General features: G+C 37.1%; 1 protein-coding gene across 10 annotated transcripts in view; it reads left to right on the top strand.

Moving 5' to 3' along the window:
• The window catches only part of ENAH (ENAH actin regulator), a 157638-nt gene extending 132646 nt beyond the window's left edge, over positions 1-24992 (top strand). For 2 of the 10 annotated variants that reach the window (XM_061160140.1, XM_061160141.1), the window contains 11 exons: positions 104-393; positions 1564-2358; positions 4565-4869; positions 5806-5951; positions 6115-6172; positions 6951-6999; positions 9779-9845; positions 12395-12457; positions 15591-15669; positions 21405-21462; positions 22001-24992. In XM_061160140.1, coding sequence (XP_061016123.1) covers positions 104-393; positions 1564-2358; positions 4565-4869; positions 5806-5951; positions 6115-6172; positions 6951-6999; positions 9779-9845; positions 12395-12457; positions 15591-15669; positions 21405-21462; positions 22001-22038 — 1948 coding nt within the window. In that variant the 3' untranslated portion in view covers positions 22039-24992. The remainder of the gene's footprint in view (positions 1-103; positions 394-1563; positions 2359-4564; positions 4870-5805; positions 5952-6114; positions 6173-6950; positions 7000-9778; positions 9846-12394; positions 12458-15590; positions 15670-21404; positions 21463-22000) is intronic. The other 8 variants (XM_061160145.1, XM_061160144.1, XM_061160142.1 and 5 more) reach the window with 5 other exon arrangements.
• Positions 24993-25242: the final 250 nt, after the last annotated feature.

The following is a 25242-nucleotide window of genomic DNA, read 5'->3' as shown; positions in this document are numbered from 1 at the left end:
GTATTTGAATCAGCAATACGGTTCCTGTAGGTTCTTTGCGAAAAGAATGGGTTTTTCATTATGAGTAGCGGTAATTGCCTGCTGTTGACTTTCTTAATTTCAGGCAACTGCAGGAGCAGCAGCGACAGAAGGAGCTGGAGCGGGAGCGGCTGGAGAGAGAGAGAGTGGAGCGGGAGCGCCTCGAGCGCGAGCGCCTCGAGCGGGAGCGGCTGGAGAGGGAGCGCCTCGAGCAGGAGCAGCTGGAGCGGGAGCGGCAGGAGCGGGAGCGGCAGGATCGCCTGGAGCGGGAGCGGCTGGAGAGACTGGACCGCGAGCGGCAGGAGCGAGAGCGGCAGGAGCAGCTAGAGAGGGAGCAGCTGGAGTGGGAGCGAGAGCGGAGAATATCGAACGCCGGTAAGAAGTTTACAGACTCTTCTGTGTTCCTGATGTCTGAGCCTGCTGGTGTTTGGTGGAGTCGTCAATTAGGAAGAATATTTAGCATCTGAGATTCTTGGGATTAAGCAGTACAGTTCGAAATTAGAAAAAATGTGGCAATTGCTACTTTTATCTTTTTTAAAAAATTTATCTCTGTGTTGCTTTTATTGCTTGGAGACTTAAAGCTCTTGGAAAATTTTATTCTGGCATTCTAATTCTTCTAACTGCCTATAAATTGGCTATAAAGTGTAAATTATTTTCATGGGAAATTTTTTGTGTTAGATGAATTTGGAATATATTTCCCTTTTGAGGTTGCTTCAATTTTCTTGAATACTGTAGCTTTCCAGAAATTTGCTTGATTGTGTTCTCAAGTTTTTGAAGGAGGAATTAAAAACAGCAACTTAAAAAATACCATCTCTAAAGCTGAATAGTAATGTAAATGTATTTTAATATTGTGAAAAATTAGTGAAAATTACTAAACATGATGGAATTTTATTGAAGGACATAAGGGTAAAGATATGACTAAAAATTTGAGGTATTTTGACATTCATTAAAATGAACACTTATTATAGGATTTAAGAATTTTTCTATTCCATATGCTATAGCTAAAGTCTCAATGTGGGTTGATTAAATATTGATTGGTTTGTTGAGTTAATTCATTTGTTTTGATTGCCTAGTTATTTTCTGGGATTATAGTCGGCATAACTTTTCCACAAATGATCATCGAATTTGGGGGTTTCTAGCCCTTGCTGATGAACTTTTTGCTAGTTTCTTTGTTTATTATTTTTAAAAAGCAACTTATTCTTCTTTGTGATCTTATTCATGTAATGTTAATGTCCTTTTAGTGGATAAAATAATGAAGATTAAGATGACTTTGTTTTTTTGCTGTAAGAATAAGCTAATCAGTTTAATTTACTGATTTGTTACTTGATTTAAAGAAAACATACTGTCTTTTGGATCTCAAAATTTATAAGTTAAAATGTTCTTGAGTGAAGTCAGGTATGTGCACATGTGCTTTAATTCTCTGGAACTAACTGTAGTCTACATTTGTACATTTTGTCTGAATGCTGGTTTTGTGGCTTTACTAGCTCCCTTTTTCTCTCTCCTTTTTTATCCTGTCTTTCGCCGCTGCTTTCTACCTCTGTCCAGCTCCATCCTCCGACAGCTCCCTGTATAGTGCTCCACTTCCTGAGTATGCCAGTTGCCAGCCTCCTTCAGCACCTCCTCCATCATACGCTAAAGTCATCTCAGCTCCAGTATCAGAGGCCACTCCTGAATACGCTGTAGTGACCGCTTTGCCACCTACTTCCACACCCCCTACACCACCACTTCGACACTCCGCGACACGTTTTGCGACATCTCTAGGTTCAGCCTTCCACCCCGTTCTTCCCCACTATGCTACAGTTCCTCGTCCTCTGAACAAAAACTCTCGACCTTCTTCTCCTGTGAACACACCCTCTCCTCAGCCTCCAGCTACGAAGCCCTGTGCCTGGCCTACTTCCAATTTTTCCCCCCTCCCTCCATCTCCTCCAGTAATGATTAGCAGCCCCCCAGGCAAAGCCACTGGTCCGAGGCCTGTCCTCCCCGTCTGTGTCTCTTCTCCTGTGCCCCCGATGCCCCCCTCGCCAACAGCGCCCGACGGGCTGCTCGACCCCGTCCCGCACCCCGTGTCTCCGCCGCCTACCTCGGGGCCGCCGCCGCCGCCGCCGCCTCTGCCTCCCCTGGCGCCACTCTCACACTGTGGATCTCAAGCTTCTCCTCCTCCGCCTCCGAGCACCCCTCTTGCCTCAACTCCCTCATCCAAGCCTAGTGTTCTCCCTTCTCCCTCTGCAGCTGCCCCTGCCTCTGTGGAGACTCCTCTAAACTCTGTGCTGGGAGACTCCTCTGCTCCTGAGCCAGGCTTGCAGGCAGCCTCTCAGCCGGCCGACACTCCAGCCCAGCAGGGTAAGGCTTCCCTTATCGCGACTAACCGTTTGCTAACCCCTTGAAAATGTTCCACCCCACACAGCTTCACTTCCCTAGGAGAATGGGAATGATGGCTTTGAAAAAGTTGAAGGTGGGTTTCTTTCTGTTGGATTGATTGCATTTGGAGGATCAGTAGGAGGAATTTTCTTGTTGAGCTAGATTTGGGTTCTTCTGCAGTGTTGGAGGTGTTTTTCCATTTTTCTGTACATTTCTCTGAATAATCACTGGGAAAACATTACTAGACACATTAATCCACACAATAAATGTATAATCAAACGTGTCTTCCTTTAATTTCTGGGAAATACAGAGATTATGTTTAGTGCCCAACTGTAGTCATTAGATCTGTGTCATCCAGGAGTCTCCTCTGGGACAGTGCTTATCTTGGACCCTATTTCTTTTTGGCCCCACCTGTATGCATTGGGCTTCTCGTGTCAGACTTCCAGGGGTGGCTGCCACCCTAAACCATGGGGAGCATCCCAACTTTGCACAGAGTGGGGAGAGGGCAGTCGTGATGTGTGCCCCAAAGGATTCCATGGTCCGGATTGTAAGATGTAGCAGCCTGTAGGGTTAGTTCGGAGATGGTAGCATCCTCTACAGTCATCCCCCTACTCCCCATACTCGAACTTTGCTGTCTCGGTGACAGGGAAGGGGGTTGCAATCGTCTGCTGCTGCTGCTATGTCACTTCAGTCATGTCTGACTCTGTGCGACCCAATAGACGGCAGCCCACCAGGCTCCCCCGTCCCTGGGATTCTCCAGGCAAGAACACTGGAGTGGGTTGCCATTTCCTTCTTCAATGCATGAACGTGAATGTGAAGTCGCTCAGTTGTGTCTGACTCTTAGTGACCCCATGGACTGCAGCCCACCAGGCTCCTCCGTCCATGCTATTTTCCAGGCAAGAGTACTGGAGTGGGGTGCCATTGCCATCTCCTGTAATCGTCTAGGTATGGATTATTCTTAAGTAGAGAAGGACCTGGTTCTGTAAGTAAATAAAAAGATGCCTAGCAACCACCTCCCTTTTAAAAATAGGATTTAGTGAGAAATTCAGGAAGGAATATGACAAATTTGTACTTACAAAGAAGCAGTTTTTAGAGTTAAGCACATCTCCTTAAGAAAAATCTTACTTCTAGGGGGCTTGTTATCTCCGTATATATTTTTCATGTTGACTTGCTGAAATTTGCTTAAACATTGCATCGCAATTCTAATAGATGCAGTTCAGTATCACTGTGAAAGTAGTGCTGGACAAAAGAGGCACAGTTTGACAAGGTCAGACAGCCCACCTCCTGTATCCTAGAGTTCTGTTGGAAGATTGACAGCCCGTCCCTGTTCAAAGTTAGCAGTTTTGAAAAACTTAACCGTCCAATATGCAAATAGTTTTATTTGTCCTAAAACAGCCCTTTAAGCCTTTAAGGAAGGGGGAGGACCTACAGGGTCAGTCTCCTGATTCTTATTCTTGTCCACTACTTTGTGATTTTATAAGACCTGGACATTCTCCCACCCCCGTCTTCTAGGCTAAAACTCTGTACAAGTTCTGTGTCTCCTGGTTATTTCTGATAGTTGTTTTGAGGTTTTACTTTTATCTTAATAAAGTAAAGATTCGTTATTCTGAGTTGAGTTATCCTCAACTCTCTTTATACACTGTAAGTATGGAATGTTTTTGAGATATTGAAGCCTGGTACCCACCCTTCTTTCACGTTCTCAATTCAGCCATTTTGGAAAGCAAGTAGGCCATATATTTCATTAGTGTAGAATTTATTATCTCAACTCCTAAGGTTTATCCAGATTATTTTGGGTCTGTTATTTTAAATAACATAGCCGATCTATACATACATTTCTTTTTTCAGTGATGCTACCTCCATCCCGAATTTTATAGACATTTATTTTATTTACCAAATCCCCATGAATGAAAAAAAATAGAAACCTAATTAGACATCTGTTTCAAAGTTCTATTACTAAAACTCTACGTTTAAGTAGTTAGCTTAAGATTTGGCTTTAAATTGTAGTATCTTTTTTGTTTTTAATTTTTTTGTAGTATCTTTTTAATACTGACTTGGATTTTAACTGTTATGTACATTGAGCTCATAAATTTGTATTTGTTTAATTTAGCATGTCACTCTACATTCCTTTCCTCCTGAGGTAGTGTAACGTGGCTGTGTCATTGACGGTCTTAACATTTCTTTCTCTCAGGCATTGTCTTGGGACCACCTGCACCTCCACCCCCTCCTCCACTCCCGCCAGGTCCTGCCCAGGCACCAGCCATACTCCCTCCTCCCCCAGGACCCCCTCCACCCCCTCCACTCCCTTCCTCAGGGCCTCCGCCCCCGCCTCCTCCACCGCCTCTTCCCAATCAAGTTCCCCCTCCTCCTCCTCCACCTCCTGCTCCTCCCCTCCCTGCATCTGGATTTTTTTCGGGATCCATGTCTGAAGACAATCGCCCTTTAACTGGACTTGCAGCTGCAATTGCTGGAGCAAAACTTAGGAAAGTGTCACGGGTAAATGGATTTACTAATTCATTATATTTCTTATGTGTGTCTCATTCTGTCTTAGCAACTAAAATACTGAATTTATTGTATCCTCATTGTATGAACCCTGTGTTATTAACTTCATTGACTAAAAAAATCTGAAATAACTTAAGAAAAGTTGCAAGAATAGTGTAGTGTTTCTGTAAATTCATTACTCGGATTGACCACTAAACGTTTTACCATGTTTATTCTTTGTATATGTTTCCTTCTGCATAAACTCACACACTCTTTCTGTCTGAATTGAGGATAAATCAGAGACAGCATGCTCCTGTTTCCCTAGATACTGACGTGTATATTTTGTAAGAAGAACATTCACCCAACATGACCACAGTATAATTATCAAAATCAGGAAATGTAATTGATACAATACTACATAATCTACAAATCTATTAAAATTTCACTTGTTGTCCAATGATGTCCTTTATGGCAATATTTTTTTCTACTTCAGGGTCACTCCTGTTACATTTTGTTGTGATATCTCTTTAATTTACTTTAAAATGTAGTAATTCCTCATTTTCCTCTTTCATGATACTGACATTTTTGAAGACAATAATATAAGTATTTTGTAGATCTGATATTTCCCTAAGATTTGATTGAGGTTATGCATTTGGGGGGACAGGTTTCACAATTTTTACCACCAATGTAATATGTCCTTTTCAATGCCTTATACAAGGAGGCATGCGATAGCATTTTATGCCATTATTGGTGATGTTAGCTTTGATAAAACTTCACTGATACATAAAATTACTCTGTTGGTTCTTAAGGTTTAAAAAATAATACCTAGATGTTTTTATTGAAATTAATGTGGATATATCCTTCTGTTTTGAATGTAATATATTAATAAAGGATTGATATATTAGGATTGCCCCACATAGGAGTTTATTATGTGTTTATATTCTCATTAAGATGGAAGATGCCTCTTTCCCAAGCGGAGGGAACACCGCTGGTGTGAATTCGGCCTCATCTAAAACAGATACAGGTCGTGGAAATGGACCCCTTCCTTTAGGGGGTAGTGGTTTAATGGAAGAAATGAGTGCCCTGCTGGCCAGGAGGTGAGTGAGAAATTACGTGGATGTGTCCAGAATTGAAAGAATTGTGTTAATTTTGTTCTAAGTGTAATTAATTTAACTAGATGAAGGCCTTCCTTTTTGGTATAGTTTTAAACTGTTACATGATTTGTTTTAATTTTTTTAATCTGATGTACCTTTTTTCTAGGAGAAGAATTGCTGAAAAGGGATCAACGATAGAAACAGAACAAAAAGAGGACAAAAATGTAAGTTAATGAAAAAGAGCCTACTTCATGAGGACTTCCCTGGCAGTCCAGTGGCTAAGACTCCGTGCTTCCACTGCAGGGGATATGGGTTGATCCCTGGTCTGAGAACAAAGATCCCACATGCCAAGTGGTGTGAGCGAAAAATAAATAAAAATTAAAATAGTCTGCTGCACCCGAAAATGTGAAATTCAAGTATAGCTCATGTCAAAGATTAGTTTGAATTTAATTTCAACTAACAATATTTATTTTTAATTCTTCAGATATTAAAAATGGCACCACTTTTTATATAATTTTAATGACATTCTCAGTAAAAGGGGTTGAATGTGTGTAGTTAGGGAAAAAGTACTGGAATCTTTACTTATATTTAATTATGTACCTAAGCCTGCCGTTAAAGGAGTGAAGGACTTTTTCCTAGGTTTTTAAGCTATCTGAGTTTCAGTTTCCTTGCATTTAAAATTGAAGGAGTTTGACCAAATACCCGTGGTTATTAGCTGTGCCCTCTCTCGCATTCAGCAGCACATTGGCAAGTGTGGTTCTCATTGAGTGTGCAGTTCTCAGTGAGAATGCATGAGGAAGGATCCATGAGGAACTGCAGTGGGGGAGGGAGGAGTTTGGAGGTGGGGCTGCTAGGATAGGAAAAAAGTCTAAACTTAGTGTAGAAGAGAGAAAAGACTGATGAAGGAAAAGGTGGGAAATGGCAGAAGGTATAAAGCACCAAATGTATACAGCAGGTTTCTAGAAGATACGATGTTATCAATATATATCTCTGTATATTTAGGAAGACTCAGAGCCTGTAACTTCTAAGGCCTCTTCAACAACTACACCTGGTAAGTTCAAGGGATACATTTTCATCTTTATGAACTTTATCTAAATATTAGTACTTCTCAATTAAAAATTCTCCCTTTCCCCATGTTTAGATCAAGTGACTGCTTAGCTACTAAAACGTTAAAATTCTTGGTTCACACTTGTAAGCACTGACTTTCTCCTCTACCTTTTGTGACCCTGAAGCAGCTGTTCATTTCTCTATGACATTGGGAGATATATTAAAATCCAAAGTGTTTTTAAGACTTTCTCTGAAAATCATCATTTTTACACATTCTATGTATATTATTGTTAATCACTTGAAGTTACTCATTTAAAGAAGGAAAAATATGTTATCTAGATGAAAGAGAAACACTTTAGTAATTGATTCTTAAAGGCGAGGATTTTACATGTCATGTCTTCATATTTGACTAAATGACTAAACACTGAATGCCTGTTTCTCCCCCTACCTAATTTGGAATGAAGTTTAATCATTTTGATAAATTAATATTTAGAGTTAGCCATAGGAATCCACTATAGGGAAATGCCTATAACAACCACTCATTCTCACTGAATAGTGACTCTGTAGTGGCCTGATTGCTGTATTATAATTAATATTGTAACTGTGAATAATTTTTCCTCTGTATAGGACTCAAATCAGTTTATGTTACCTTCATTAAAAGTTCTATTGTTTGTGATTTACTTATTTTTACCTTTATCTTCCCCAAATCAGTATACATGCTATTACTAAACCATAGATATTTTAGGACTCAGCTATAATTTAGAGTCACAGAACTTTGTGGAATTTGAAAAGAGCTATGAGCCCTCTCTCAGGGAAGAAAAAATCATATTTTTATACAAAACTGATCATCATTTCAAAATATTCACTGATTCCCTGAAGGTTATGTACAGACTCCTTGTCTAGTGTATATCCCCTTATTTAAAACATGGAAAAGTGAAGCATGGATTTTGCATGTGTTTTTTTGTGTGTGTTTGCACATGTGTACCATTTTTATAAAATTAAGGATTCATTTGAAAGGTCTAGAGGTTTTTTTACTTCGCTTGCTGCAGTCAGTTTTTTCCCCCTAATTGCCACATGTTAGACACCTGCCAGGCCAAAAAGAAGCGAAAGATGAAGTCACCCTAAACACAAGAAATTCATGGCTCAGCTTGGATGCTGAGACACACACACAAGTGAAAAGTTAATGTTTCATAACCACATGTTGAATATTAAAGAAATGTATCAAGGAGAAGGAGATTGTATAGTTAGGAGTCACCTGGATCATCTTTGTAGGAAAAAGTGACATTTTGCCTTGCCTTGAAGAGTATTTCGCTTAGCTGGAAGTAGAGAAAGGAGTGCTTTTTCAAAAGGAAGTGGGGGAGAAGGAAATGGCATCCCACTCCAATATTCTTGCCTGGGAAATCCCATGGACAAAGGAGCCTGGTGGGCTATAGTCCATGGGTAAGAGTTGGATGTGATTTAGCAACTGAACAACAGCAACTGTCCTTGTGGTTCTGGCATCAGATTAGACTAATCTTACTTAATAAGGTGAAAAAACCTCTTCTTTTTCTAGTCTCTGGGGAAGATTGTTAAGATTGCAAGAAAGAAAAAAAAAAAAAAAAGAAGTGGGTATGGCATGGGCAGAGATGGGGAGTTGGAGCTGGAAGAGACTAGGAGACATGACTTCGCCTGTCTCTTATTTAGTAACAGTGTTCTTATGACCATCCCCTGCCTGTCCAGTTGTCCTTTAGGATTCCCCTCTTTTCCCCTACTCTGGAGGTATCTCTTGGATGTGTTTCTGATTCTGTCTGTTGTGGACATCATCTGATTATCTGACGTCCACTGGCTCAGTCTGTGGTGGTCAGTGAGAGAGTGTGTTAGCTTTGAGAATACAGAAGAAGTAATGATTAACTGGTTGATGGACAAGGAGTAAAGCAAGATGAATGATGACTTTGTTTCACTAGATGACTCAAGGCAGCAGAAATCCGGAACATAAGCAGTGCTTCAGGCTTGAGTTGAGAGTTTAGTTTAGCATACATGCATGTCCATAGGCCGGCTGAGGGGCCACAGTAGAACTCGGCAGGTTTTCAAGCTAAAATTCTGCACAACTTAGACGTGATTCTTCTATGGCCCAAATTTGTTCTTCCATGAGAGGCTTCCACTCCGAATTTCACCTAGTCATCCAGTGAGGCCAGTGACAGCATCAGTGAGGCAGCCCAGGTTAGCAGAAACAGTTTAGAACTTTGCTTTTCAAAACACAATCAACTGAAAGCTCAGAGAAACCTAATTTTATTTAACTGGAATTGTCTGCTAAGTCCTAACAATTGGTTGTGTGAAAATCAAGGAAATACAGTAGAATGAGATGATTCTGAAATATATTTTGAGTTGCTTGAATTTTTTGCCAAGAGGTCTGTTTGAATTTAGATTAAATATTGAAGTACATGAACACATTAAAGATTCTTTTTAAAATAGTTTAAAAGAGTGTATAGTTCGTACTCTCCCATTCTAATAAATTTAAGCTATCCTTATTAATTTAAAATAATTCCTATAATTTCATTTTAATTAATCAAAATTATCCTACCCTTATTCATATTATCCTATTTTTATTAGAGAAACTTGTTACCATCTGGTGTATAGAATTACAGTATTGTAAATTTAACAATCTTAAGTTCTTCATAGAGAAAGTTGTCACACTTAGTTGCTTAGTAATTTCTTTTTCATTTTGGGATCTGAAATTATACAATTTAGAATCCTAACTCTGGGAGCATATAGGATATTTAACTTAAGTTCTTTAATTTTTAAAGAACCGACAAGAAAACTTTGGGAAAGAACAAATACAATGAATGGCAGCAAGTCACCTGTCATTTCCAGGTAATCAGTTTTTTTTCTAAGTTTTATATTACAGTTGTATCTAAGAAGAAATTAACATCTGCGTTTTTATGGGTCTGAATTCTACCATATGCTTATTATTATCACCCAGGTTGTCTGAAATTTCTAGATAGCTTTTATTCCTCCCAGTACTTATATTTTGAAAAAATTCAAAACAACTACAGAAAAATTGAAAGAATAGTATAGCAAACATCCATGTATCCATCACCTGGATTCACCAGTTATTAACATTTTGCCAGCATTGGTTTGATCTCTTGTCTACACATCTACGCTTTTTTCTCTCTGAGTAGTTGGAAGGCAGTTTGCAAATATGTGCTGCTTCAGCCCTAAATGCTGCTTCAGCATTTTTCTTAAGAAACAGGACGTTCTCCTGTATAACCTCAATATCATTATTACTGTCAATAAATAATATTGAACTTTTGAAAGAAACATAATGCTTTAAACTGAAAAGCAGCTGGAGAGAAAAGGCTACAGTGTTTAAGAGAGCAGAATAAAACCTAAAATTTTGAATTTATAAAGTAGAAAGATTTATTTTTCAGTTGAAACTTCTAATTATAGTCGAGTTAAGAAAGATAATGCCCAGGAACAGCACTAGTTAATCCATGTTTCTACAAGTGGCTATGTGTTGCATGGTCAAGCAAATTCAGTATTCATTAGCCAGGCATATTTTACTGTCATAACTAACTTTATATTATAGGTCTTAAACATGGATGAAACATTTTCTTGGTTTATGAGACAGTTTAAAGGACTCATATTTTTCCTAGAAAAAAGTATGTGTCTTGAGAATGAAAAGTTTTTTTTTGCCTTTTGTTTCTGAGCCTATTCGCCTTATTTTTGCCTCATAAAAAAGCAGGCTTAACGTCTAATTATAGAAGCCTAATATTAAAAAATATAAGAATAGACTTTATATTGTCACAGGTCTGTTGTACATGAGCTTCAGTGTAAATTTGGATTGGTTTTTTGTGTGGTTCTTCCTGTTGGTGGGAAAGATTTGGTGATGACATAGTTAATTAAATTTCACAAAGAAACGGGGCCTTTTTGAGTGTATAGAAGCTTTCAGTTTCTTTGTGACTGAAAGATGAATATATTTGGCTGGAATTGCTTTTGGTGAACATGTTTCTTCAACAGAGTGGAAAAACTGCATTTATGTTCCCAGATACCTAATTGTTGTGGCCTTCTAAAGTATCTCTAATAGTAGTTACAGATTTTCTTCAGTAGCACTGTACAAAACCCAGTTTATCAAGGACTGTGCATATCAGAACAGACCTGTGATGTGCCGTGTCCTTTGAAGTTGCAAATTGTAACGAGGAGGAATGCCTTCTCTTTGTCCCTGCTTTCATCCCTGCCTCATTGATGGGGATTCCATAGTGAGCTTGCCTAAAGCTAAACTTAAATTCATGGCAAAAGTTCTATTGTAGACGGGACATGGAAAAACTTCTCCAGGTGGAATGTATGTGTTCCTTGATCTGGTTGGGTTCATTTAATAAAGGAAAGAATATTCTCTCAGAGACTTTTCAGACTTCTAAAGAAAGTTTAATAAATGTTCTAAGCATCACTATTTTAAAAATATTTTGAATAGATTAATCAAATATGGGTTCTTATTATCCAGTAATGTATTGTAATCATATTCTAACTCTGGTAGATGGTTTTCCTCTCTTTTCCCAGAGTGAACATTCTAAAATGCCCAATTAAAGAACTGTATTGCTTTTCTTCCTAAATTACTCCCCTCATTCCTTCTGAAAACACGTATATTGGCTTTTTTTTTTTTTTTTTGCTTTTATTTAAGCACACTTTATCCTTGCACAGTACTGAAAGTAAATACACAGTGTCAAAATTATGTTAGTGATAAGATCGATTAATATCCTGTAATATATATGCTGTACTAAGTGAAGATGTCAGACAGTGGAATAAAAGCAAGAATGTTGACCTATGGCTGATTCATGTTGAGGTTTGACAGAAAGCAACAAAATTCTGTAAAGCAATTATCCTTCAATAAAAAACATAAAAAAAAAAGCTCTAAATCATGACTGGAACGTAACGTTGGAAAGTTTGTGAATTCTTTCCATAGCATTTATTGGGAGCTTACAGATCTTATATTCAAGATGGAAAAAAGTTCTTTACATGTCTCCTTAGAAGAGCTGATTTTGTATACTTCAAGCTACAGCGATTTTTACTGTGCTTTTTATTTGAGGTTATAGTTTTATTTATATTCCCTCTAATAGAAATGTCCTGTGTTTTGATACTTGTTGAATTTTTATGTAAGTAGGTTTTACAGTATGTAAAAGTAGCCACTACATAATGATTTTTTAAAAGAAGTCTCTGTAATTGTCAAGTGAACAGTGTCCTCACATAACTAGACTTAGTCCCCAAATAATCTTTTTTTTTCTTTTTACAATTATTTTAAAGTTAATGGACTCCTTTAGTTCTTCTTCTGTTTGCTATAACTAAAAACCTGTAAAACAGTAACAAAATGAGAATTATTTTTAAGAGTTCTATTGTGTATCCCTTTAAATGGTTTTTCCCCTTCATAGACGGGATTCTCCAAGGAAAAATCAGATTGTTTTTGACAACAGGTCCTATGATTCATTACACAGGTATCATCCTGATGTGACTTGTGATTTGAGACTTTTAAATAACATTTTCAGGATAGGGCTGAGCTTTTTCTACATGGATTGGTAATCACCACAAAGGAGAAATGGCGATAGCATAAATCTTTCATATTTAGCTGTATCTAAAACACTCTTTTAGAAAAAATTCTGAGTGATTTTAGTGAGAAAAATTAATAGTATTCATTTCCCTGCCATCAGTTTATATTTGGATTATGAGAAATATAAATGGTCAGCATACCTGAAACATGAGAATGAGAACCAAAGTCCACATATATTGAGAGTGTCTAGCTTTTGCATTTTATCTTAAAAGCCATTCTTTTTCTAAGACAAGGCTTTAAAAAGTTGAACAGAAGATCCTATACTCTTTGTCACTGGAAGACGGGACAGTATTACAGCCACAGTGACTAGCCATTGTGAATAATTTACTATCTGAAGAAAATCTGTTTCCTACATACTTTGCAGTAAATTGAGTATCTTTAACAACCTAGCATCTAATATCCTTGAGCAGATTATTTGTTTGCTAGGATGAATCCTGTTATACCATTTTTTAATTAAGAAAACTTAGGATATGAACCATGTATTTCTTTCTTAATTAAAAAAATTGACAATTTCTTAAGATCCTCAAGTGCTTAAGCTATATTTAGAATTAATTTGGCAGAACAGGGACTTAAATAGTTGCAGTACAGTTATTTTATAGACAGTATCTAGAGGCAACACTCTCATTATAAAGGAATAAAAATCCCCCTGTTTTGTTATCAATTATGGTGAAAACCTTAATGTTAGAAATAACTGAGATATTATACTCATGTTACTGTATGCATCTGTTTTTTAAAATACACATCAAGTCCACTGGGAGCATAAATAGTATACAGGAGGTTGTCTTTGGTAGTGAGTAAGGAGTTCTGTAATCAGGCTCTATTTGACCAAATTGTTATTAGCTACAGTTATTTTCATGCCATTGATGATTAAAATATTTGGCAAGTTCATTTTGTTAGCCAGTTAAACTTGCATAAAGTATTTATAGTACAGTAGTGAAATAATTTTTCCTGCTTTTTTTTGAGGTGGTTTAATTGTTTTGACCAAAGACTTATTTAGAAAATTTGCTAACACATAGAAAAATAGCATTTAACCATGAGATTTTCTGTTGTAAATCTTTCCAGTTTGCTGCTTTCATACATAGTATCCCCCTGAGATAATGTTGACAGACCTTTTTTAAAAAGTGGTGATTACGTCTTTCCTTAAGTATGAAAAGTTCCCCCCTTTAGTTAATTATCACGGTGATGGTGGTGGTGGTGGTGGTGGTGGTGGTGGATTGCATGTTAGCATGAATTAAAGTTTTTAAAAATTGCATGTCTCCACGATTTTTTTTATTATATAACAAATAATTTTCTGGATTGTTTAGTAAATATGGATATATTTATAACATACTCCCCGGTTAAGTAACAGACTATTGTTATTCACATGAATTTCAAGGATATTCATTATGTAAGTTTAGTAAAAGAAACCAAAACAGTGTTTGTACCAATTAAATGTGAAATGTAAAAGAAAAGCAGAATGAATAATAATTTACTTCTGGAGAGCAGGAACAGGCAGTATGGGTAAATGAAATGCGTAAAAGTCAGTGTTTATGATACTTACTGTATAGACCGGATTTTGCAGTGCAACGTGACTTGCATACTGTGGATCTCAGTACATCTTAAATGACTGTGGAATTAAGTCACCTCCTCAACAAGGTGAAAAGGTATATTGTCTCAAGAAGAAAGGAAGTATGTCATATAAATCTTATCTAGCACAGGCCTAGCTCAGTGCCTCTTGAATGAAATTTTATGAGTTATTATTTTTCTTGTTCATATACACATAGCAGCAGATATGTAGTAAAATTAGTTGATTTGCTTCACAGCAATCTTTTAAGCTGTCATATGTTTCATATAAACGTGACTCAAGATTTCATCTTCAAACACAGTGTCTATGGGTTTGAAGTATAATATGCCTTATAAGAATTTTAAGTTTGAAAAAGTTATGCCTGTTAAGTCTTGGTTCAGATTTCTTACATTGGTATTCTGCAAAGTTGGAAATATATGACCTAATAGTTTTCATTTGTGTTGATTTGTGACCCTTAAAAAGTGGCCACTTAATATATACTAGAAGCTGAAAATGAAGTTATCATTCAGTTAAAATTCTAAATTTTTCCACTTAGTATTTTCTCCTATTGCCAGAATTGGAGAGGGAGTCATGACTGACTGACTTGATTTCGAAACTTTTTGCTTAAAATGTGGCTAATTCTTAAGACTTATTTCTTCATGTAAAATTTTTTAACAGAAGCTCAACTTTTAAAAATGTAATAATGATTGACAGTCTGCTTCTGTCTCCTTACCATCCCCCTGTTTTTTAAACAAAGTGTTTGTGGAAGTGGTTAGATGACCATTCAGATACCATCTTTATAAAAACTTCATTGGGAAATAGCCACAAAGCCAGTAGGATATGAACATACTTTTTTAAACTTAATAACTTATTTTCAACTTAATAATGGTATTTCCAAGATGCTTATTTATTTTGATGCTTTTTATGGAATGGAACACATACAAAGAAATCATACTCATTAAGCAATTCCGCCCCCCACCTCCCACCGGAAACCAAGGCATAGAATTTGAAAATTGATTTATACAGAGTGAAACAGTCTGGTCTTTATCATTTCCCTCTCATTGGTTTGCCAGATATTTAGTAGATAGCATACAGTTTCTAAAGGAGAGAACAAGATTGTGTTACTTGGGCTGGGTCGTTGCAGCTGGCCTCCCGTCTGTCCTGGTCACGATGCCACGTGTTACCCGTCACCCTCCTCGTGCCCAAAGAGCGTTGTCCTCTACTTTTTACTGGAAGAGTCTTGTCATGTTATCAACTTTTTCTAATTTCTTTATAAATACTGATAATGCTGTAAAAAGAGAAAAATATTTTTGTATATCCTCATTAGTTCTACAACTATTAAGATAATTAACTCTTTAACACGTGTTTTAAGAAATCTACTCTAATCTGGTGTTGGGTTGGTAACTTTGCAATTACTAATGAACTCATTAAATATGCTAAGCGTTATTTACCTGTCCTGAAAATTTCATTTGTCCAGACCAAAATCTGCACCTTCGTCACAGCCCAGTGCCAACGGAGTCCAGACGGAGGGACTGGACTATGACAGGCTGAAGCAGGTGGGTGCCCAGCAGCAGCTTCCCTTTGTTTGTACTTGTTCTTTTTTAAAAAATAATCCCATGTACGTATATTTGACAGGTTGTAAATGTATTTGAAAAGAATATAGACTTGATATTTTTATAGAAATTAAACAGTAACATTCATGCTATATTACTTCTTTCAGATCCTCAGTTTTTGGTTCATCAGTTTGCATAAAGGGCCAGCAGTGGTGGAGGGTAGGGGCAGTGGTTTAATGTAATAGGATAAACGTTAAATGTAAGTGTATGGTGTACAGTTGTTCAAGAGAAAAAATGGGCTTGTGCTTGCCATCAGCCAAAACAGACCCACCAAGTCTGGTTTTAGCAAGAATGTAAGGAAAATGAGTACTGTCACATATTTCTGTGAAAGGAAGCAGTTTGGGGGGGACATCAACAAGAAAAAGATATTGTTCATATTTTAGATACAGTATGCATTGTGTTTAATACGTATATACACAGAAAAAAATGGAAGGAGTAATAGGTAATTTTGGAACCTTGAACTATTTTACTTCTAAAAGAGGTAAAATAATTTAAAATGATAGTGTTTTAAAAGATTGGAAAAGGAAGGCTAAAGACGTCTTAGTGAAACAACTATCAATTTTGTAGACCTGATAGTTTTGCCTGTAATGAACAATATAATCTTTGTCTCCTTATCCTGCACTTCAGAATAGCCTGAAAGATAACAGTGGTACTGATCACTATAATAGGCATTTACTGACTGTCTGGCAGACCTCCGTGTTATAGATTTGCTAGGTTATTAGCGTGACATTGTCTCCTAATCCTAGTAGTAGTCAGATAACATAGTGTCTGTACTCAAATTGTGCACATCAGAGGTTCAGAGAGTTTGAATTTACTCAGTCCCATAGTCAGGATCAGAATCCTGTCTTTATCTTTAGAGCCTGCTTTCCCCATTCCATCACTCATTTTTTAAAGTATCAGCCGTTTGAGTGGGGCTTAAAAGAGTACCAATAATGTTGCAGTGTAATGAGTTCAAAGTAAAAGTTAAATAGGAATTAAAGCAACAAATAGTAACAGTTTCGGATCAACCTAACTTTTATACTGCAAAGCTGTTTGAACAGTTCAGTTTTGTAATTTGAAAAGCATGTGGTCATTGATATCAAGTGCTTGTTTCCTGTGTGTTAAACATGGTTTTCTTTTCTTGAAAAATATCTTGAAATGGAGCACTTGCACATAATTAAAATATGGTCAGTTCTTGACTCTCTGAAGTAGGAGACTTGAGGAGAGGAATAGATTTGATCTTAGGACTGATTTTAAGTTAATTTGAAAAAGAATATCTATTAGTTCTGTGCCTCAGTTTCCTCACTGGGAAATGGAGGAAATAAACTAATTGAAAATTTTCAACCTTATTTTAGACATGAAAAGGTTTTTTTAAAAGATGAGTCATAAACATAGAGCTATTTAATTTTATTTAAGATGTGTGCAGTGCTAAAGAAAGTCATAGAATTTGAAATTAATTCTTCCAAATGATAGTTGTTTTTCACCCATCAAAATTGTCACCTTATTAGTCCTTTTAACATTCATGTTACACAGTCTTTATTTTTTAACTAGAGGGTGTATCCATTATTTCAAGTTGAACTTTATAAATAGAAATTTTGAAAAATAAGTAAAGGCAGAGTGGTTATCATAGAGGTAAGAGGGTCTAGAGCATCACTATTAAATAGAAATATTGGGCTGGCCAAAAAGTTAAGTTCAGTTGCTCAGTCATGTCATGTCCAACTCTTCGCGACCCTATGGACTTCAGAACGCCAGGATTCCCTGTTCATCACCAACTCCCAGAGCTTTCTCAAACTTGTGTCCATTGAGTTGGTGATACCATCCAACCATCTCATCCTCTGTCATCCCCTTCTCCTCCTGCCTTCAGTCTTTCCCAGCATCAGAGTCTTTTCCAGTGAGTCAGTTCTTCACATCAGGTGGCCAAAGAATTGGAGTATCAGCTTCACCATCAGTCCTTCCAATGAATATTCAGGACTGATTTCCTTGAGGACGGACTGGTTGGATCTCCTTGAAGTCCAAGAGACTCTCAAGAGTCTTCTCCAACACCACAGTTCAAAAGCATCAATTCTTTGGTGCACAGCTTTCTTTATATAGCCCAACTCTCACGTCTGTACATGACTACTGGAAAAACCATATCCTTGACTAGATGGACCTTTGTTGGCAAAATAATGTCTCTGCTTTTTAATATGCTGTCTGTGTTGGTCATAACTTTTCTTCCAAGGAGCAAGCCATCTTTCGTGGCTGCAGTCACCATCTGCAGTGATTTTGGAGCTCAAAGAAATAGTCTGTCACTGTTTCCACTGTTTCCCCATCTATTTGCCCTGAAATGATGGGACTGGATGCCATGATCTTATTAGTTTTCTGAATGCTGAACTTTAAGCCAACTTTTTCACTCTCTTTCACCTTCATCCAGAGGCTCTTTAGTTCCTCTTTGCTTAATGCCATAAGGGTGGTGTCGTCTGCATATCTGAAGTTATTTATATTTCTGCCAGAAAATTTGATTCCAGCTTGTGCTTCATCCAGCCTAGCATTTCTCATGATGTACACTGCATATAAGTTAAATAAGCAGAGTGACAGTATACAGCCTTGATGTACTCCCTTCCCTAATTTGGAACCAGTCTGTTGTTCCATGTCCAGTTCTGACTGTTGCTTCCTGACCTGCATACAGATTTCTCAAGAGGCAGGTCAGCTGGTCTGGTATTCCCATCTCTTGAAGAATTTTCCACAGTTTGTGGTGATCTACAGTCAATAAAGCAGAGGTAGATGTTTTTCTGGAATTCTCTTGCTTTTTTGATGATCCAGTGGATGTTAGCAATTTGATCTCTGGTTCCTCTGCCTTTTCTAAATCCAGCTTGAACATCTGGAAGTTCACAGTTCACGTACTGTTGAAGCCTGGCTTGGAGAATTTTGAGCATTACTCTGCTAGCATGTGAGATGAGTGCAATTGTGCAGTAGTTTGAGCATTCTTTGGCATTGCCTTTCTTTGGGGTTGGAATGAAAACTGACCTTTTCCAGTCCTGTGGCCACTGCTGAGTTTTCCAAATTTGCTGGCATATTGAATGCAGCACTTTCACAGCATCATCTTTTAGGATTTGAAAGAGCTCAACTGGAATTCCATCACCTCCTCTAGTTTTTTTCATAGTGATACTTCCTAAGGCCCACTTGACTTCTCATTCTAGGATGTCTGGCTCTAGGTGAGTGATCACACCATTGTGGTTATCTTGGTCATGGATATCTTTTTTGTATAGTTCTTCTGTGTATTCTTGCAACCTTTTATTAATCTTCTGCTTCTGTTAGTTCCATACTGTTTCTGTCCTTTATTGAGCCTCTTTGCATGAAATGTTCCCTTGGTATCTCTGATTTTCTTGAAGAGATCTCTAGTCTTTCCCATTCTGTTGTTTTTCTCTATTTCTTTGCATAGATCACTGAGGAAGGCTTTCTTATCTCTCCTTGCTATTCTTTGGAACTCTTCATTCAAATGAGTATATCTTTCCTTTTCTCCTTTGCCTTTCACATCTCTTCTTTTCTCAGCCATTTGTAAGAACTCCTCAGACAGCCATTTTGCTTTTTTGCATTTCTTTTTCTTGAAGATGGTCTTGATCACTGTCTCCTGTACAGTGTCCAACTATAGTTCTTCAGACACTCTATCAGATCTAACCCCTTGAATCTACTTGTCATTTCCACTGTATAATTGTTAAGGGGTTTGATTTAGGTCATACCTGAATAGTCGAGTGGTTTTTCCCTACTTTCTTCAGTTTAAGTCTGAATTTGGCAATAAGGAGTTCATGATCTGAACCACAGTTGGCTCCTGGTGGTGTTTTTGCTGACTGTATAGAGCTTCTCCATCTTTGGCTGCAGAGAATATAATCAGTCTGATTTCGGTATTGACTGCCTGGTGATGTCCATGTGTAGAGTCTTCTCTTATGTTGTTGGAAGAGGGTATTTGCTATGACCAGTGCGTTCTCTAGGCAAATTGCTGTTAGCCTTTGACCTGCTTCATTTTGTACTCCAAGGCCGAATTTGCCTGTTACTCCAGGTATTTCTTGACTTCCTACTTTTGCATTCCAGTCCCTTCTAATGAAAAGGACATCTCTTTTGGGTGTTGGTTCTGGAAGGTCTTGTAGGTCTTTATAGAACTGTCCAACTTCAGCTTCTTCAGCATTACTAGTTGGTGCATAGACTTGGATTACTGTGATATTGAATGGTTTGCCTTAGAAACCAACAGAGATCATTCTTTCGTTTTTGAGATTGCATCCAAGTACTACATTTCGGACTTTTTGTTGACTGATGGCTACTCTACTTCTTCTAAGAGATTCTTGCCCACGGTAGCAGATATAATGGTCATCTGAGTTAAATTCAGCCGTTCCAGTCCATTTTAGTTTGCTGATTCCTAAAATGTCGATATTTACTTTTGCCATCTCCTGTTTGACCACTTCTAATTTTCCTTGATTCACGGACCTAACACTCCAGGTTCCTATACAGTGCTGCTCTTTACAACGTCGGACCTTGCTTCCATCCCCAGTCACATCCACAACTGGGTGTTGTTTTTGCTCAGCTCTGTCTCTTCATTCTTTCTGGAGTTACTTCTCCACTGATCTCCAGTAGCATACTGGGCACCTACCGACCTACCGACATCTTTCAGTGGTCCTGCCTTTTTGCCTTTTCATACTGTTCATGGGGTTCTCAAGGCAAGAATACTGAAGTGGTTTGCCATTCCCTTCTCCAGTGGACCACGTTTTGTCAGAACTCTCCTCCGTGACCCGTCGTCTTGGTGGCCTTACATGGCATGGCTCATAGTTCATTGAGTTAGACAAGGCTGTGGTCCATGTGATCAGATTGGTTAGTTTGTTAGGCTTTTTCCAAATGAACTTTTTGGCCAACTCTATGTAACATGGGTCACATACTTCAAATTTTTAGCAGGTGCATTAAATATAGAGAAATAGGTTACATTCTCTTTAATATATTTTTATTTAACCTGATGTAGCCAAAGTAATATTTCAGTATATAATAATCAGTATTTTAAAATTACTGACTAGTTATTTTACTTTACTTTCTTCATAGTGAATCTTTGAAATCTGGTGTCTAATGTTTACAGTGCATCTCACCTCAGACTTGCCACATTTCAAGTGCTCAGTAGCTATGTGTGGCTGGTCTTCTGTCTTAAGACTGTGTATGTCTAGCAGGGTCCCATCCTCCTACTTCCCCACCTATTGGGGCAGCCCCCAAGGGCCCTCCAGGGGAATCCTACATTCCGTGAAGCTTAGTTTGACAGCTCTGGTGATTCCTAAGCAGTCCCCATAGTTAAGGCCAGATGACAAACTTCCCAAGAGCTGATTGTCCAGTCTGTGTCTTCTTCCTTTATACTTGTTTATGGATTGCCTCTTAGCTCCCAAAAGACTAGATTAAAAGCAGAGCTCTTATGTTTTATAGGGATTATCTGAATCATACCTTTCACGGCATGACCAGGTAATTATTTTAGGTTTAGAAGACGTTCTGCTTCATATTTTGCTAAGCTAGAATAAGCAACGATTGGGAAGAGAAGACTATTAAAATAAATTTTACCAAAGTTAATCTTCTAAGTCATAAATCATGAATCTGGAAACAAAAGACAGAGGTAACATTTTATACATTCGTAAAATTTTATATGAGCAAGAATCTTTATTTATTTTCTGTATTTCTGATGTTTTTCTCTAATATTTTAGGACATTTTAGATGAAATGAGAAAAGAATTAACTAAGCTAAAAGAAGAGCTCATTGATGGTGAGTGTCTAAACAAATTTGCTACCCCTGCAATGTTTAATAATACCCATTTTAAAGAAAATGAAGATTAAAAAAATACCTAGTTTATTACTTGAGGGCATGAAACAATTACTTTTCCATATTATCCTGTCCTTTACCTGGCTTGGGATGCCAAAGAGAGGGTTTCTCTCCTTCATATAATGGAAATTATTTGTGAACACAGGGTATACAAAATTCCTCTTAAGTTTTTGATATTGAATAGTATTAGATGGAAAACTTCTTTTCATCCATCCCATCCCACTAAACTCCTGTTTTGAGCCCAAAGAATCAGTGTTTTCCTTTTGTGTACAAAATGGAGAGAATATATAAATGTATATAAATTGATGTTGTCATTGTAAAAATAAGAAAACAGATTTCTTCAATGAAAGATGCACAGGTAGTGTATCTTTGTATTACTGTGAGTTTGAATGAAGTCATTAAGATTTCTTAAAGAATGAATCACACATTTATATTACCTTATCATTATATTTACTTTTAATATTTTTCCTTTTCCTGCCAGCAATCAGGCAGGAACTGAGCAAGTCAAATACTGCATAGAGAAACAAACTAAGGAGAGACAGGACTTTAATCTCGAAAAAGAAGAAAATAAAAACCTGCAAAGAACAACTGTTAGCAACAACAAGACCCTTACATTTTGTGAGCTGTGAGAAGAAAATGGAGATACACAGTCAGAAGGAGGGAAAAACCAACATACTTTGAAAGCCTTCAAACATTACTACTCCGGCGGATAAGCTATTTCCCTCCCAGTTTGCTGCTTTTTTCTGACCTTTACAACAGGATGGAAGAGAGTCGTATAGGAGTTCCTGTATCAGTTATGCAGAAAATTACTAAACCTGTCAGGCAAGATCACCGTGCATTGAAAATATTTTCATGTCAAGAGAAAATTGCACATTTTCCACAGTCCATTGCTAAAATAAAGAGGAGAAAGGCTTGAGAAGTTTTGTTTTTCAGAGAATGCTGATGAAGAATTTAGCAAGTGATGCTATTGTATTGTAAATGTTTCTCTCAGGTTTGTCTTCCTATCATATTTGATATTCCATGGATAATTGAGGTCAGCCCTGTGTAGGTTAAGATCATAAAATGTGGAACAAATGGAATTGTATGTGCTTTCAAAAGGTGACATTTATAAGAAAGTGTCCTAAAAATGATTTGTCCAGAGTGAGGAATTTTAGAATGATAGGAGGTCTCTCGAGTTTAGCCTTCATGCAATTTTGTAGATTCAAACATAAAATTCATCCAGAATTTAAAGATTTAGATGCCTTCCTAAATTGTTACAATGCTTTACCAAATCTATGACTCCTACATAACACAAACCAGTGGTCAAATGTAAAACAATATATTGTAGATTTACTGTAGGTTTTCAATCTTTTTTAGATTTATGCATGTGGACATTTTTATAATGTAATTACAACCACCACAAAAATTAGCTTTTTTAATTGCAGACAGTAATGCATGTTAAACTAATATGTAGTGGCCTTTTCAAGGCCTAGTCCCAGGGAAAACATTTTGTAGAGTATAGGGAGTGGGAGGAGGGGAAGGAATAATTTTTTATTTAAAGTTAATTTCTGCACTATCTTTTTTCTCAGTTATCTGCATGAATAATGATGAGGAATATTTTGTGACTTTAATTGGTAAATATGTTAACAGAACCAAGTACTTAATCTTTTACATCATGTCTTCAGCTATTTGTATTTTAATTCAGTAACTTCAATGGTCTGAAACATGATTCTGAGCTTCACATGAATTCTGTCTTACTGTGGAATTCAAGCGTTCGATCCCTGAATCTGGCAGTTATTACCTAGGTGCCCTGCAGTTATCCAGGTGTTCATTCCTGACTTCAGAGCTGCTTTCGGACTTTTATGTTGAAATACTAGAAAAGTAGCAACGATGGCAGCAGTTAAGGTCACAGAAATCATCGGATAAAGGGAAAAATGACGAGGGGTCCTGCATAATTTTCTTTTAATAACTAAAGTAAGACTTAGGTGGTAGGAAGAAGGAACTAGATGCTCTACTTACCACCATGTGCGTGTGTGTGTGTGTGTGTGTGTTTGTGTGGGCACTCACGTGTGTGTGTGTATAATGCACTCCCTTTTCTTTGAAACTTCTAAGATTAAAATAGGGGAGAAATCCTGTATGTTACAATGATAGCATTTTTTGAAAATCTAGGAAATCAAAAATTCTCCAGGCTCTCCATCTTGGTTTATGCTTGAGTTATGTGCCATATTTGCTTTGAAATCTTTGATTATCTGTAGTTTTACTAAAATTTTGAAGAAATAATCCACTGTTGTCTGCTTTCTGGATTTCTTAATCTACCTTCATAAGACAGAGCTTGTTGATAGCATAGTTTTCTAAATGCAGGTTTGCAGCCATCACCACTTCAACGAGGTTTGAATGAGGAAATTTTTTTTTTCTTATTAAAACAGTTCCTGTTTCTGTAGAAACTTCGTTTTTAGATTAATCTGTGATGGATGAGCTATCATAATTCAAATATGCAGTTCTTTTTCTATCAGCTGTTCATTGTCATCCAACAGTAAAGACATTAAAGATGCAGCAAGCTTAAAAAAAGTACTACTTTCTTAAAGAAATAGGAGGCATTTCCATCTTTTTTACTGTACTTTTGGTTATGCAAACACTTTGGAGATATAAATGTTTATGTCCCCCATAAATCTGGTCAGAAATCATTTTTGATTTTGTTGATTAAGTTAAACAGTAGGATAGAGTACTGGGTACAAGTGGTCCAAAGTAAGATAAAAGTCTACGCTAAAAATGCTAGATCTTGAAGAAGAAACTGGTTTATGCACTAAACGTTTTGTGCCTTGGTCTAAATATTAACATGTCTGTGTAAAATGACAAAAAGAACCAGTGTTGAATCATGTTTTATTTCCTGTCATTCTGCTTTATCCCAGACTGCTAAATGTGTTCTTTCCAAGAAGTTTGATTGAATTACTGTGTACATTTACTGTCCTGTGTGACAGTTTTGTCATTGTTAGAGATTTCAGTAATTAAAATGGGAAACAGAAGCTTATTTTCCTTATCAAAACTATGTTCCTTGGAGCCACGTTATTATGATGGTTTTCGTGCTCTTGTACATTGGATGTCTTAAGCTGAGTGCAGTTTAGGGGATCCTTTCTAATTACAGGAAGGTGGTACTTTCCTTTAACACTGTGATCTGACCTGTGACAAATCTGTATTACACACTATGTAAATGGCTAACAAGTCAATTGCAAACCAACTGAATGTACAAACCTTAGTGCTGGTGCTGAAATCTCTTCAGAATAGTCATCATGATCTAAAAGTTTGTTTCAGAATTTGCAAGTATCAAGTGTCAATCAAAACTGAAGATGAAACACTAATGAATGTTGAATTCTCATGCTTTAGGTGTACTTCCTTTATAGTTTTTGTTTCTCTGCTATGTTTACCATACTGTTCCATTTAAATTTCCTACACGCTAACTTCGTTTGTGCGATTGAAATAAAATTGCAGTATATACATGTTGCTTGTTTGTGACACTTAGATAATCTGACATAATCTGTTGGTTCTAAATAGGTTGTTTTGAATGTAAAAAACACTCTTTAAAATCCATGACTTCACTACTTAAACGTTTACATATCACGACACTATTCTTTAAAGATTTCATAAGTCATAAATACTAAGTAATGTATACAAAGGGAATGTGTGATCATGTATCTACTTTTTGCTTGAAATAACTGTTGGGTATTCCATGTTTGTTCTTATTTTCTC

Source organism: Dama dama, chromosome 14 (assembly GCF_033118175.1).
Source record: "Dama dama isolate Ldn47 chromosome 14, ASM3311817v1, whole genome shotgun sequence".
Lineage (NCBI taxonomy): Eukaryota > Metazoa > Chordata > Mammalia > Artiodactyla > Cervidae > Dama > Dama dama.
Note: the sequence above shows the minus strand (reverse complement) of the source record. Positions and strands in the feature narration are given on the sequence as shown.